The sequence below is a fragment of the Gigantopelta aegis genome, chromosome 3 (genome assembly GCF_016097555.1).
Source record: "Gigantopelta aegis isolate Gae_Host chromosome 3, Gae_host_genome, whole genome shotgun sequence".
Classification (NCBI taxonomy): Eukaryota; Metazoa; Mollusca; class Gastropoda; order Neomphalida; family Peltospiridae; genus Gigantopelta; species Gigantopelta aegis.
Window position 1 is genome coordinate 49,192,319 of NC_054701.1, and position 13,258 is coordinate 49,205,576.

The 13,258-nt window shown below is 35.6% G+C and overlaps 1 protein-coding gene across 2 annotated transcripts in view; it reads right to left on the reverse strand.

The window, feature by feature from the left end:
• LOC121368169 (autism susceptibility gene 2 protein-like) overlaps positions 1-13,258 on the reverse strand; it is a 258,786-nt gene that overhangs the window by 82,491 nt on the left and 163,037 nt on the right. For both annotated transcript variants that reach the window (XM_041492787.1, XM_041492786.1), the window contains exons 3-4: positions 5,151-5,306; positions 3,127-3,162 (exon numbers count right to left, since the gene is read on the reverse strand). In XM_041492787.1, coding sequence (XP_041348721.1) covers positions 3,127-3,162; positions 5,151-5,306 — 192 coding nt within the window. The remainder of the gene's footprint in view (positions 1-3,126; positions 3,163-5,150; positions 5,307-13,258) is intronic.

The following is a 13,258-nucleotide window of genomic DNA, read 5'->3' on the forward strand; positions in this document are numbered from 1 at the left end:
TCTTAAAAACTGTTTCATGTCCAATATTTTTATCAGGAAGAGATATTTTCATCTATTCATATTGAGAATAAATCTTCAATTAGCATTTCAAACAGTGCTAGTATTAGGAACACAATCCTTACTTAATGGAGGTCTTTACAGTATAAGCTGATGGAATAGTAGATAATATTTTCTAAAATAAGATATTTGATTTTGCTTGCTAAGTGAGGATATATATATATATGTATCTATGTATCTGTGTATGTGTGTATGTGTGTGTGTGTGTATGTGTGTATGCATGTATGTATGTATGTATGTATGACACACAGACATTGGTGGGCATGGGATATGCACATGGAGATATGCACAAACATGGATACACCACATACAATACTTCATTTACTTGAAGAAAAAAAAACAGAGAGAGAAAATTACAGCAGAAATTGACAATGAATAGGCTACTTTGAATACTATAGACATCTAGTCACCATGAAATAAAGTACTTCCACAGACATAATTACGCATGTACATTACTGAGCAATTTACGCATGCACATTGCTTAGCAATTTACAATCAAGTTAACCCATTTTCCCTCATCTATTAGCATGTGAATCAGATAGAGCACTAACTCTGAGGTTAAATGCTATAGTTCAAACATCACGTCTCACACCCAACAAGTTCAAGCCCAACATTTAGCAGTGTTGTGAAAAACACTGTCAAGTGTCACGGTGCTCATTTTAGGGGTCAAGTAATAAAAAGACCACCTACCAATGGCAAAACAGAAGAGTTCACCTGAAGTAGTTAGTTTTGTTTTTTCTTTTCTGAAACTTTATTGATGGCACATCCATGATCTTCAAGCATATAATAAGATAATTCCATGGTGACAAGCGCCATAAATAATGTCTCACCAATCGGGAAAACATCAAAGGACGAGAGGTGTGTGGAGTTAACACTGGTGACGTGACCTTGTGACCAGCTAAATTCCAGTCCCCAGGCAAGACTGATATTTACACAAGAGTTTACAAGTTCAGTGGACAGTTTAACACCATGTGTTTTCCCTGCTCCAGTAACTCCGCCAACAAAGTTGAGTAACTCTTAAGACAGCCAGATCGGTGGGTTGCATTGCATCATCAAGTGGGTTGATTATTTCATAGAGTTGTTATAAAATATGTGGTCAGAATGTCCACCAGTTTCCCAATATCCTTCTGTGACTAACTTGCTTCAATGGCACAGTGATTAAGCTGATACATGCTTTATTCTTATACCAGAATTGATTCTAAAGACAGTAAGTTAAATCTACACAAATAAAGTTTAAAACCACTTAACTGACTAACTATAAACATCTGTCATAAATAGACTGAAGCATAGAATAGAATAGATGTTTAACAACACCCCAGAAAAAAAAATACATTGGGTTTTAAACTATGTTAAATGCAAAAAGACTGAAGCATGCTTGAACATTTGTTGACATTAGAAAATAAATTTTTGTTTCATTTAATGACACCACAAGAGCATACTGATTTATTAATCTTAGTTCACAAAAAAAAAAAAAAAAAATGAATGACAATTCTCAACTATAATGAATAGTTAACCCACTGTTCTAGGCACATACTTCAGGAGTTATATAGCCATGTTTTTACTAATAAAAAATGTTATTTACTCTGCAACATATATATGATAGCATATCTATGGTTTTGGTTTTAAAACAATTGCCAAAAAGACGAAAAAAAACATCAAAATTTGCTTCTATAACTCAGGGTAATGATGAAATTTGTATTTGTCAATGCTGGCCCTTAATATGAATTATAAAATGAAATTATGGATTTTTGGTATATAAAAAACTAAATAAATAATAAAAACAAATGAACCAGAATTGTCTAACACACTTTACAGTCCCTATTTACACCACCCGTTCACCCAATTCCACTGTAATGCCCACAGTGAACTATAGATCAGAGATTACCTCACACCCTAAGCCATTACATCATTGACCCAGACAAAATGAGGTGTGGAACAGAAGCTGAAACATGTGGTTACCATTGCATAATGTTGTGAAACAAGATGACAAATTGTACAGGGGATTTGTTACCACAGATTGCACAGCATTAAGGTAATGAAGCATAGTGTGAAATAGAACACGGCTGATTACCCCAGCGCCAAATTTCAACACTGCCTATCAGCTGGTCTAATCATAAACCCCATGCCAATACTGTTGAGTAACACACAAGTGACAGTGGTCTAATTCCTCTAAACTGATCCCCTCACCCAAGGCATTATCCAAAGATCAGAAATCACTGAGCTGATAATGAGACTATTAAATACATATATATGCCAGGATTGTGTGAAGAGGACTTCCAATAAATTACCTTGTGTTTGGTCCAAATATTCAGTCACCATATAACAACTTTTATTCAACAAATCTGTTGGGTAAGGTTTTTACATAAAGTGACACAGGATGCACAAAGATTCATAAATTAAAAGATTTCATTAATATGAATTGCTTTTGTCAATAAACATATTATAATGATAACCTAAATCTATTAAAAATACATAAACATGCAGTAAATATTTCAACTGATGAAATATTTAATTACATTAAGTTTCATCCAAGAATGTTGTACCTCATTTTTGTACTTTTGCTTTCACAAATAAAATATAAACATTTTTTTTTTTTACCATATAAAATGTATTTACTTATTTAAAAAAAAATTTTAAAGCAAAAACAAGCAAAGAAAAAAAAGCAACTGTATAAACAAATATGTTCTTTTACATCATAAATATGTAATGATGTAATAAAACATTTGTTTCATCTTTTCTAAATACAAAGAAACAGATTATTTCTGAAGCTGAACCCATGAAATATGACAGAATGTACATAAAACAAAATTATTAAATGTTTTGGGGAAGTAAAAAGGAATCCTGTCAAAATTGTCAACAGAAACACTTAAAACATGACTCATCAAAATGCTGCAAATTTGGTTGGAAAGTAATTCTGTGTATTTCTGAATGCTGACTGCACAAGAAAAAAGAAAGAAGTAAAAAAAAGAAGTCCTATGATGTCCCTGAAATATGGACATACTGTCAGCACCAAGTGACATGATTACTGCACAAAGATGATGAAGTGAGGTAGTAAATGATGATACTTACAATATATCCCTGGCCCGAACTTGAGTGAGTACTTGTCTGAAAAAAAGAAACGTTGAAGAACAAATAAGCATCCTTTCATGACAAAGCCTTCGGCTATCAAATCAAGCTGGAGGAATGAATTTTTAAAAAGTAGTTTGTCAAGTGCTCTGCTCACAAAACAACGAGCCACCATGGCCCAAGTGAGGCCCACAAATCGATATACGTGCTAATGGAAGCACAGTGCTAATTTTAAAAGTCTGCTGAACAACTTCTTCAGATTCTAGGTTTCACCTTGCGAGCTGCCACCACAGACAAGCTTGCTGTGCCCCGTCTTGTTGGCTTTTTGTAAGTGAAAATCCTTCAAGAGCCCACCTTGTCTCAATGTGACCAGTCCATAATTAAGTTTGTCATGGAGCATGGAGCACTCTTCAAGACCCTTCACCCAGCTCGTGAACAAGGTGCAATTTCATGCACACGCAACAAGAATTAGGATCCCCAGATAGGAAAGTTGAAATGTAAACTTAAGAGGGCCCAGTGGAGCAGGCCTGATGGCACAAACATTACATTAGCAGGCAAAGCATGTTTCACATCTCTTGGTGACCTATTGATTGAGCGCCCTGTACTCCAGCGCAGTCTGCCATAATTGATGAGACAGGAAGGCATGCATGGTGGTGTGAAGAGTGTTATATCTTTCTAGACGATTGCTTCCTTGTATTGCGATAATAATCGGATTATAGCCAGTAGCTGTTAACATTTCAAACAAGCCTGCCTTCCTACAGAAAAGCCTAACCCAATCGATGGCGTTTGTTGATTGCACAACAAAGGGGGTGAAAAAAAGAAGATATGCATATTGCTCACAGAGGCTTGATCTCATTCAAATATGGATGTAGGTGACATGATTATTACATAAACATGATGCCATGCAGAAAAACTATCCACATTCAAGTCCCATTGGAAATGCTCTGAAAAAATACTTAATGGGATCATTGTGTAGAATACATAATGCTGATGTATTTTTAACAGTAGGGCATCTCTTACCCGTTTGTCCATTACACACATGCAGCCAATTATTTTGCTTCATTTCCTGCACATTTCATTGAAATAAACACGACTGTCAGCACTAATACGTAAGCAATATTTTCTCAATCAATAAGGCAGACAGGCATGAAATTTTGTATGGTAGTAATTAATTGTAGTCCATGCTACAGTTGGCAGATTTAAAAGGGATTATATCTCCTTCTGGCCACAAAATGCCAGCCATTATAGTAAGATACAATGCAGACAAAAAAAAAGAAAAAAAGTAGCAACTTTTTTTTTTCAACATTGATTAAAAAATAATCATGCTCAGGTATTCAATAGACATTTTTTTTAATGTCATGTGATATAATTGTGATAAATAAGAATAGAATTACAAAAGGTATGCTACATACATTTATCAAACTTTCAAAGCATATCGTTTTATACTGACAAATCTGCATTTATGCAAAATAAGTGATTTTTTTTTTTTTTAAATTCAGATCAATTTGTAGTAGATGTTTTTTTGTTTTGTTTTTTATCAAAATTGATTTAGTTATATCAGGCAACTAAATTACTCTTTAGGTAGGTAGGTAGGTAGGTAGGTAGGTAGGTAGATAGGAAGATATGTATGTATGTATGTATGTATGTATGAATGAATTATATATATATATATATATATATATATATATATATATATATATATATATATTATATATATATAAATGTCATGGGTTCTCTATAAATTACTGTAGTTGGTAAATGTAGTTGGCAACAACTTTTTTCATCTTGCTAAGCAGTGTTGAAAAGGATGCTTACCGTATAATTTTGTGAATTCTTGGGAACATGCATTGCATCTCAATTTAATTACTTTCAATATGTATTAAAAAAGAAGAAAAGGAATTTCAAAATCCTTTTACATCTTAATACAAAAGATTAAGAAATTGCATGAGTTCAAATCAGGCAAACTATCATTACATTAAAATTGAACTGCCCACGAAAGCTGAAGCTATAAAGAGTTGAGTACATACATCACTGAGTCTGTCGCGGGACACGCAGCGTGGCGGGTGGGTGGGGCAGCGTGACGGGTGGGTGGGGCCATTGGTTTGTGGCTTGTCTCCTGTGTCCCCTTCCTCTGCTGTCTGGGACTCGTCACTGGCAGCGGGAGTGTTCTGGTTCAGGTTTTGCTGAAAATAGAACACAAACAGTCATCATACAAATTAAATTAACAGAACATTATGACCATCACACTGTATATCACAGACTCCTAGGTGGAAACCTAAGCCATATAAGCGTAAATAAAAAATGTGTTGAGTGTGTCGTTAAATCAAAACATTTTCTTCCTAGGTGGAAAATACAACAAAAACAGTCCTTATACAAATGAAATTGTCAGAACATTACCACCATAACACTGTAAGTCACAGACTCTATAGTCCATCCTATTCTCCTACAGAAATGTTGTTTTGTTGTAAATAATTTCAGTTTTATTTGACATAAGAAGAAAAGTAAAACAGGGTTTCTGCCAGAGGGTAAAACGGGTATGGCGCCATACCCAAATTTATTGCAGATATTATTTTTTAAGTTACCCTTTTGTCCAAATTAATGACTCTTTATCATTACTGTATGACTTTCTTAACCCTAACCCTAAGCCATTTTCTTTGTTGGGGGATAGCAGGTGTACACATATTGTAAATATTCAATTCCATAGTGCCATACCCAAAAATTTCTTTCTGGCAGAAACACTGTAAAAGTGTTCTGGAAATAAAAAAATAATACTATTTTTGTGTCCAATTTTGAAAACAATTGGCTCAGAAATAAAACCTTGTAGTAATTCCATAGCATGAAAAAAAGCATTCCCTGTGGGACTGACTATAGGTGAAAAATACAACAAAAACAGTTGTCATACAAATGAAATTTACAGAACATTACCACCATCACATGCACTGTATATCACTGACTGAAAAATACATTCATTAATGACAGAAGAAAAAAACCAAGACAGCAAACTGAGATTACAAGAACCAATACATCTGCCGAGTCTCTATGATGGCTTCAAACAACTGGAACTCTGTTCATCATGTCAGAATAATCATAATTCTCATCTCTGTAATATAAGATGGTCTTTGTTCACTGCAGATCAGATTTTCTGATGAATAAAGGGGGTTATTTGATCCTCATCTGATGCACCAGATGATTTAAATAGCTCTAGATTAATCAAACATTTATGTTGAATATTAAAGTGAATCTACTCGATATGTGACACTTTAGTGAAATCTGATTTGTCTTATGACTTCATATTCATTCATGGTACATAAAACCGATAAAAACAAGAACAATGGTAAAACCAGTTTCCATAACAAATTTAAAAAATCAGACGGATATTTCAGTTCACATTAATCACATAACTGGCTGTCAAATGCTGTTAATTACATTTATGACTGAAGTGTTTTTACAAAGAGTTCCAAGAGATGTGATTTTATGTTTCAAACAGCTATAATTCCAATCTTTAAATACGCTTTTGTTATAAATGTTTGGATTGGTTCAAATAATATCACATATCTTAAAAAACGGACAGTCGTAAATGCATGAATCTCAATTTTGTAATACTTTCGGCAATGATTAGAAAAAGAGAGAGATTGTTTCAGGCTTTTTCTTTATTCAATAAAATGACTGTTTATACCTTAGTTGTCAATGTTGAATTATTAAATGTAAGAATAAAATCATTTAGTTAGTCATAAACACCATGCAAACAACAGAATGGGGATTCCCCTTCTTCTGTGTCTTAATTTCCTGAAGTGAAATTGTTATTTCATAGTACAGTGGAACTCCTCTAAACCGGACCCCCGATGGACCAAGTAAAAAGTCTGGTTTTAAGATGTTTAGAGAGGTTCTCTTATGTACAGATATTTAAAAAGGGACCGTAAAGAAGTCCAGTTTTGAGGGAATTCCGGTTTACAGAGGGTCTGGTTTTGAGAGGTTTGACTGTATTCATATTAATGAAATTAACATTCACTTAGAAATATGAAAACTGAACACAAGAACTATAGATGTTCATGCAAGTATGAAGCTCTGAACTGCTTTACACTTATATGCTAACACACTAAGCTGTTCATAGTTTGACCATGAATGTAAAAACCTATCACGTCCAATTTATAAATAACTTTATGTACACATGGGATAACCATTGTGCATGTAACCTTGCACATCAAACAACTAATATATAGTTATTTTCATTTTCCTCAATTTTGGACTTAAAAAGGTTTTGCAAAATCATTCTTCAGTTGGTCAACCTTACACACGAAGCCACAATGATCAGTTCATTTCTATAAATCATCTTGGATGATAAGCATGAACACCATTAAACACTCTAATACAGAAATTATATGGGGTTTTATTTAAGACGTAAACTTATAAAGATCATTGTCAAGTATACGGTAATACTGCATTGAAATACATTAGCTCGTTTGAGCAACACTCTTGCAGCGCGATGCAATCAAAAGAATGATAGGTCGTTCATCTTTCAGTGTTTTTATCTTGTACATGTACTTAGAAGTCGCAGTTAATAATCGTGGAAACAGCACTGCAGGGAGAAAGACAAAGCTGCAATAAAATTTACAGATGTCTCCAGGCTTGGTGTTTTTAATGAACCTGAAATTTAATGTGTGAACCAAACAGTTAAAGAGAAATAGCTAAAGGCAAGTCTTCTTTTATCAGGTTTCTTAACTACAGTCTCTGGAGGCATTGCCTGCGTTGCTTCCCTTTGAATTTATTCCTTTGTATTAAAGTGGCACAGGTCTGAATTATGATTAAGCAGAGGGTGTAATCAGTGTGTAAAGTTAGCCATGCACATTAATGTAATGTAATTTACGAAAACAAAGTGACAGACCTGAGAGGTTTATATTGCACTAATATATCAAAAGTGATAGATTCTGCTGTGAAATAAGCTGTTATTTCCAGAACCTGGTCCACCACACAGTTTTTTTTTTTTAATGTTCTGCTGGTGTGAATCCACATCATTGTGGAAAATTACATACATGAACTAAAAGGTCACCGTGACAAAAGTAAATGTCACAGAAAATCATTGCTTGAATTCATGGCTGAATGTCACGCTGCTTTTATTTGAATATCAGATTAGCAAATGCATCATAATCAACCTCAAAGCCAACAAACAGTTTAAGCCAACGTGGAACAAGATGCAAATGACCAACCATCCAAGAAAATATTTGCTTTCCAGTCCAATAAAGCTACAGGTTGATAGTCTGGTGAAATTACAGCTTAATAGTCCAGATAAAGTGTACACCACAGTCTATGCTAATCTGATCCCAATAGTACAAAGTGCAAAAGTCACAGACCACCAGTGTTTATTAGGATCTACACCAGCCTCAGTGGTGTAGTGGCTAAACCACTGGTCACCACATAGACAAAGATTTAACAGCTTAATAAGACCAATTCTCCTTCACTAACCACCAATAACTAAACATTGAACCCAGTTCTGGATAGACAACCCAAAAGACTGAGATATGTGCCCACTGCATAGCTTAATCAGAGAGGGTGTCCATGACAAACATGTTTGAACCTAGATGATACAGTAACAAGCTTGTTAAACCCTAGCCTGATCTCGATTAGTCAGTACAGTGGACCCACTCTCTTCTCCCCACATCACCCCCACCAGTTTCCACCATACTATGTGCTAGTAACTCCGGGACAAAATAATTTCCAAATGACTTTTTACTGCAAAAGGTCAGTAACACAGTTAACACATCTGTTGTCGCAAGTAAAGAGTTGGACTACTGGTGATAATTTCATGTCATGATTTTATCTGGGGCAGCGGACTTGCGATAATTTAATGTTGTGTTAATTTCCTGAATTACACTGCTTATATTTCATTTTTTTCCTTCAATAAAGAAGATATTTTGAATGCTCATCTCTTGATAATACAGCAAAGGTAGCCTCAGTTGTGAAACAGCTTTCATTCTGGACACCAAGTCTTCTGAGTACAGCAGGTGTGTACTTGAATGTTTTAAACAATCTGCCACCTTTGAAGAGTTCACAGGACACTTTTATGGCTATTTGTGTTGCTAATCTGGTACTTCAAACTCTCCAGCCAGCAGATGGCCATTACATACTGGCTGTAATTTTCATCCACTTGTCATTTTTATGGTATCTCTCAACAATTCTTAGGGAGTTATAAAAACTCTGAGTAAAGGAAAGAGAATTTACGACTCCAGCAGAAGCAATTATAGTAGAACACGCATGGTCAGTTATACAAGTGGTCTCAAACCAAAGCTTGTTAAATATGTATGTGGATGTTGGTTAGTGTTATTGCTTATGTAACTGTAACCACTTACGCATGCCAGGAAATAAATAAATAAATATTTATTGACACATTATGGTCATCAACCATTTCATGTTATGAAGAAAGGCACAATTCCTGGGTGTAAGCTAGTCTGAAATAGTGAAAAGAATGAATGAATGAATGAATGTTTAACGACACCCCAGCACGATAAAATATATCGGCTATTGGGTGTAAAACTGTGAAAAGAAGAAAGTGATTTGAGCCATTTCTCAAATACAAAGCCAACAAAAATCCTTGAACACTGAATAGAAAAGGGGAAAAAAAATGAAGAAATATTTGTTTAACGACACCTTAGCACATTTTTAAATTATAGCTATCTGATGTTGTTTCAACAGTTATTCGAAAGAGGAAACCCGCTGCTACCACACATGCTACCAAAAATGCAGCAAAGTATCTTTTATATGCATTTTGCCATACTTAACACTGAAATCCATAAAGGGTGATCTATCCCGATTCATCACACCTCAGGTCAGAGCTGCAGACCACAGAGATGGGTCCAACACCACTGATTGGGATGATAAATACTATATTTACAACAGAAATATATGGAGACTATGATGACAACAGTGATGGGACAACTTCATTAATTACACTGCATCTCCGTCCCAAAACCAATGAATATTTCACACTTGTAAAGTAAACAATTAATCAGAAGATTGTAGGTGTCTAGCATAGATATTATAGCATTAGAGAAAAAGCCTGTTAATCACTGTTACTGTAGCTTTATTTACGAGCCTATATATCCAAGAGAGGTTCAGGCAACTCCTGATTAGCAGCAAAGGACATTTTATAAGCACTTCCTAAAAAAAGACAGCACTTACCATGGCCTTTGATATACCTTATGTCGAACGTGAAATAACCTAATCAGTTGAGAGGGCTATATTAGTAACTCTTGAAGATGAAAATGTAAAATTTATGTCATTATATCAAACCCAAAGACACATACATTATGCAAAGTGGTCTTGTTGTATGATGTTAGTTTGTACAAACAGAATACTCATTGAAAGGCTACAGGCAGATCAAGTGGCCAGCTTTGTACAGTGGACCATTAAAGGCACAACCGACTGTAAATCAATATTATGTTCTCATTGCTTTTACTGTATCCATCTACACACCGGCCTCGGTGGCGTCGTGGCAGGCCATCGGTCTACAGGCTGGTAGGTACTGGGTTCGGATCCCAGTCGAGGCATGGAATTTTTAATCCAGATACCGACTCCAAACCCTGAGTGAGTGCTCCGCAGGGCTCAGTGGGTAGGTGTAAACCACTTGCACCGACCAGTGATCCATAACTGGTTCAACAAAGGCCATGGTTTGTGCTATCCTGCCTGTGGGAAGCGCAAATAAAAGATCCCTTGCTGCCTGTCATAAAAGAGTAGCCTATGTGGCGACAGCGGGTTTCCTCTAAAAAAATATGTGTGGTCCTTAACCATATGTCTGACGCCATATAACCGTAAATAAAATGTGTTGAGTGCGTCGTTAAATAAAACATTCCTTTCCTTTCTTTCCATCTACACACTTATGCATTGGAGCTTATGTCTGCTATACAGGCCGCCATTAAAGGCACAACGGACTGTAAATCAATGAACATTATGTTCTCATTATCTCTCACTGTATCCATCTACACACTTATGCATTGGAGCTTATGTCTGCTATACAGGCTGCCTGTGTCTTCTAGGAAGTTCACGCGAAATCTGTCAACAAAACGAGAACAGTGTATATGCTTCACTTCCACAACGCCGCACCGAAGTTCCTTCACACAACGTCTCGACAGAAGCTGATAATCCAGAGTCAACATTGAGCAGCACGGTTCCATTGTTACCTGGCTCAAAGAAAGCTTGAAAGTGAAGTTGTCATCACGCCTTACATGTTTAGAAGCCTGATCAAAGATTTCAATGTTCGCTAGGCAGATAACAGTGGATTTTCAGAGAGACCAAGTAGCTTCAACAATTGTCTCATAAGTGTATTATGGCGAGTTACTGAAGTAATTCCACATAAATACAGTGAATCTGCACATATTTGTACATACTTAGGATATCAGCAAGATGTGGTATACCACTAGAAATGCAACATTGTATACCGTTTGTCCATCTTTAAGAAGTTTGTCCACCTTTAAGAAGTAAACAGTCTTTGTTGTGGGGGCGTTTTCTTGTGTCACATTTGTTTTGTATACATGAATATAAATTTTCTTGTACAAAATTTGACTAAAATTGTTAAAAAAAATAATTATTGGTTTGCAAATGTGAAATGATAAAAAAATTAACCACATTTTTTGTTAAATTTATTAGTAAAACTTTTTTTTTCATATGATTTATATTGTTATAAAGTCTAACACAAAAAAACAAAACAAAACAAAACAAAAAACTAAATAAAACAAAATCTTAACTAAAAAAATAGAAACAGAATAATGAGAAAAAAGGTTATCTAATCTGGTTTCTTTGAGATATGCCAATGATTTGCAATTTATTGTGTTTTCTATTAATTGTGTATTACTGTTCATCCTTCAAAAGAAGACACTGCATGAATATTCAACATTTAAGAAGAGAGCAATAAAACAAAGAAATGGAAATTAAATAAGCCATATAAAGACTATTGAACTGTCAGTGACCACAGTCCTACTATATTCACATCAGTTTGCTAACAAAAGCAACCTGCCCTGTGGACTTACACCACAACAGAAAATATATCAACACACAGATAAAGGAGAGTGTCACAGATGGTACACCAAAGTGATAATGGCCCTCTCTTACTGGCACAAATTATTGTTTCACACCATCCTGCTACAACAGGTCTGCCATTGTCCAAACAGACATCATTTGCCAGCTAGCTGGGCTACAAAGGGGAGTAATTGGAGTGAGCCCAGCTAGGAACATGTCAAGTCCCTAGTGAGAAAGCATGCCATAACCTTGTTATGCTTGCAAGATTAATTTTTCATTGGACTCCAAGATTAGCCAATTGGTGTAATTTCCATGAGAAGCTCCCTAAAGACTTAACCTCACATGCTAATGAATAAAATGGATGGCACTTTTGTGTCCAGGGATGACTCTTCTCTCCTGTGACAAATTTACTCAAATTGTTGTTTCTGATTAAGATCTTTCATAGGCCTGCAAAGTGACAATAAACACTTAAGACTAATCAAGACCTTAACCCAGACCAGCTACTTGTTTTCAGAATCTATTCCCAGCTCTAGTTCAAATTTGCTCCAGGTCAAAAGACAGAGTGATGCAAGAGAACAGAAGCCAATCTTGAGATAAATACTGTGGAATGACATTGATTCTGACCCCAGGTAATTTGGACACTGGCAGGTGTGAATTAGTGACCCATGGTGGCTTCAACCATCTTTATCAGGGATCTGTCTCACACATGATCAGTGGTTCATGCTGCACACTCCAGCTGACCACACCAAGTTCTGCATGACTTGTTTTAAAGGGCCCTGGCTATTCTTGACTATAAGACCTACCCGTTAACATTCTACAGTCCTGGGACCTAATTCACAGAGTACTGAGAAATTGTGAAGCTGCTAGAGCTTAGTGAATTAGGCCCCTGGTCTAAGTATTATGGTCTGTGTGATAGGTCACCTAGTTCTCTGGAGCTTTGATTATTGGTTGAAGCTGGGTTTTGTAAACAATTGTACTTGATGTCTATGGCTTGGAAAGGAATGTATACTTAGCAACACCTCAACAAATTTTAAATTACAGCCATTAAGTGCCTAGCATACAGTTATTATGAACCATTATCTAGAGAGTAAGAGACAGAACATACTGCCGTCACATGGGCTACTCCTAC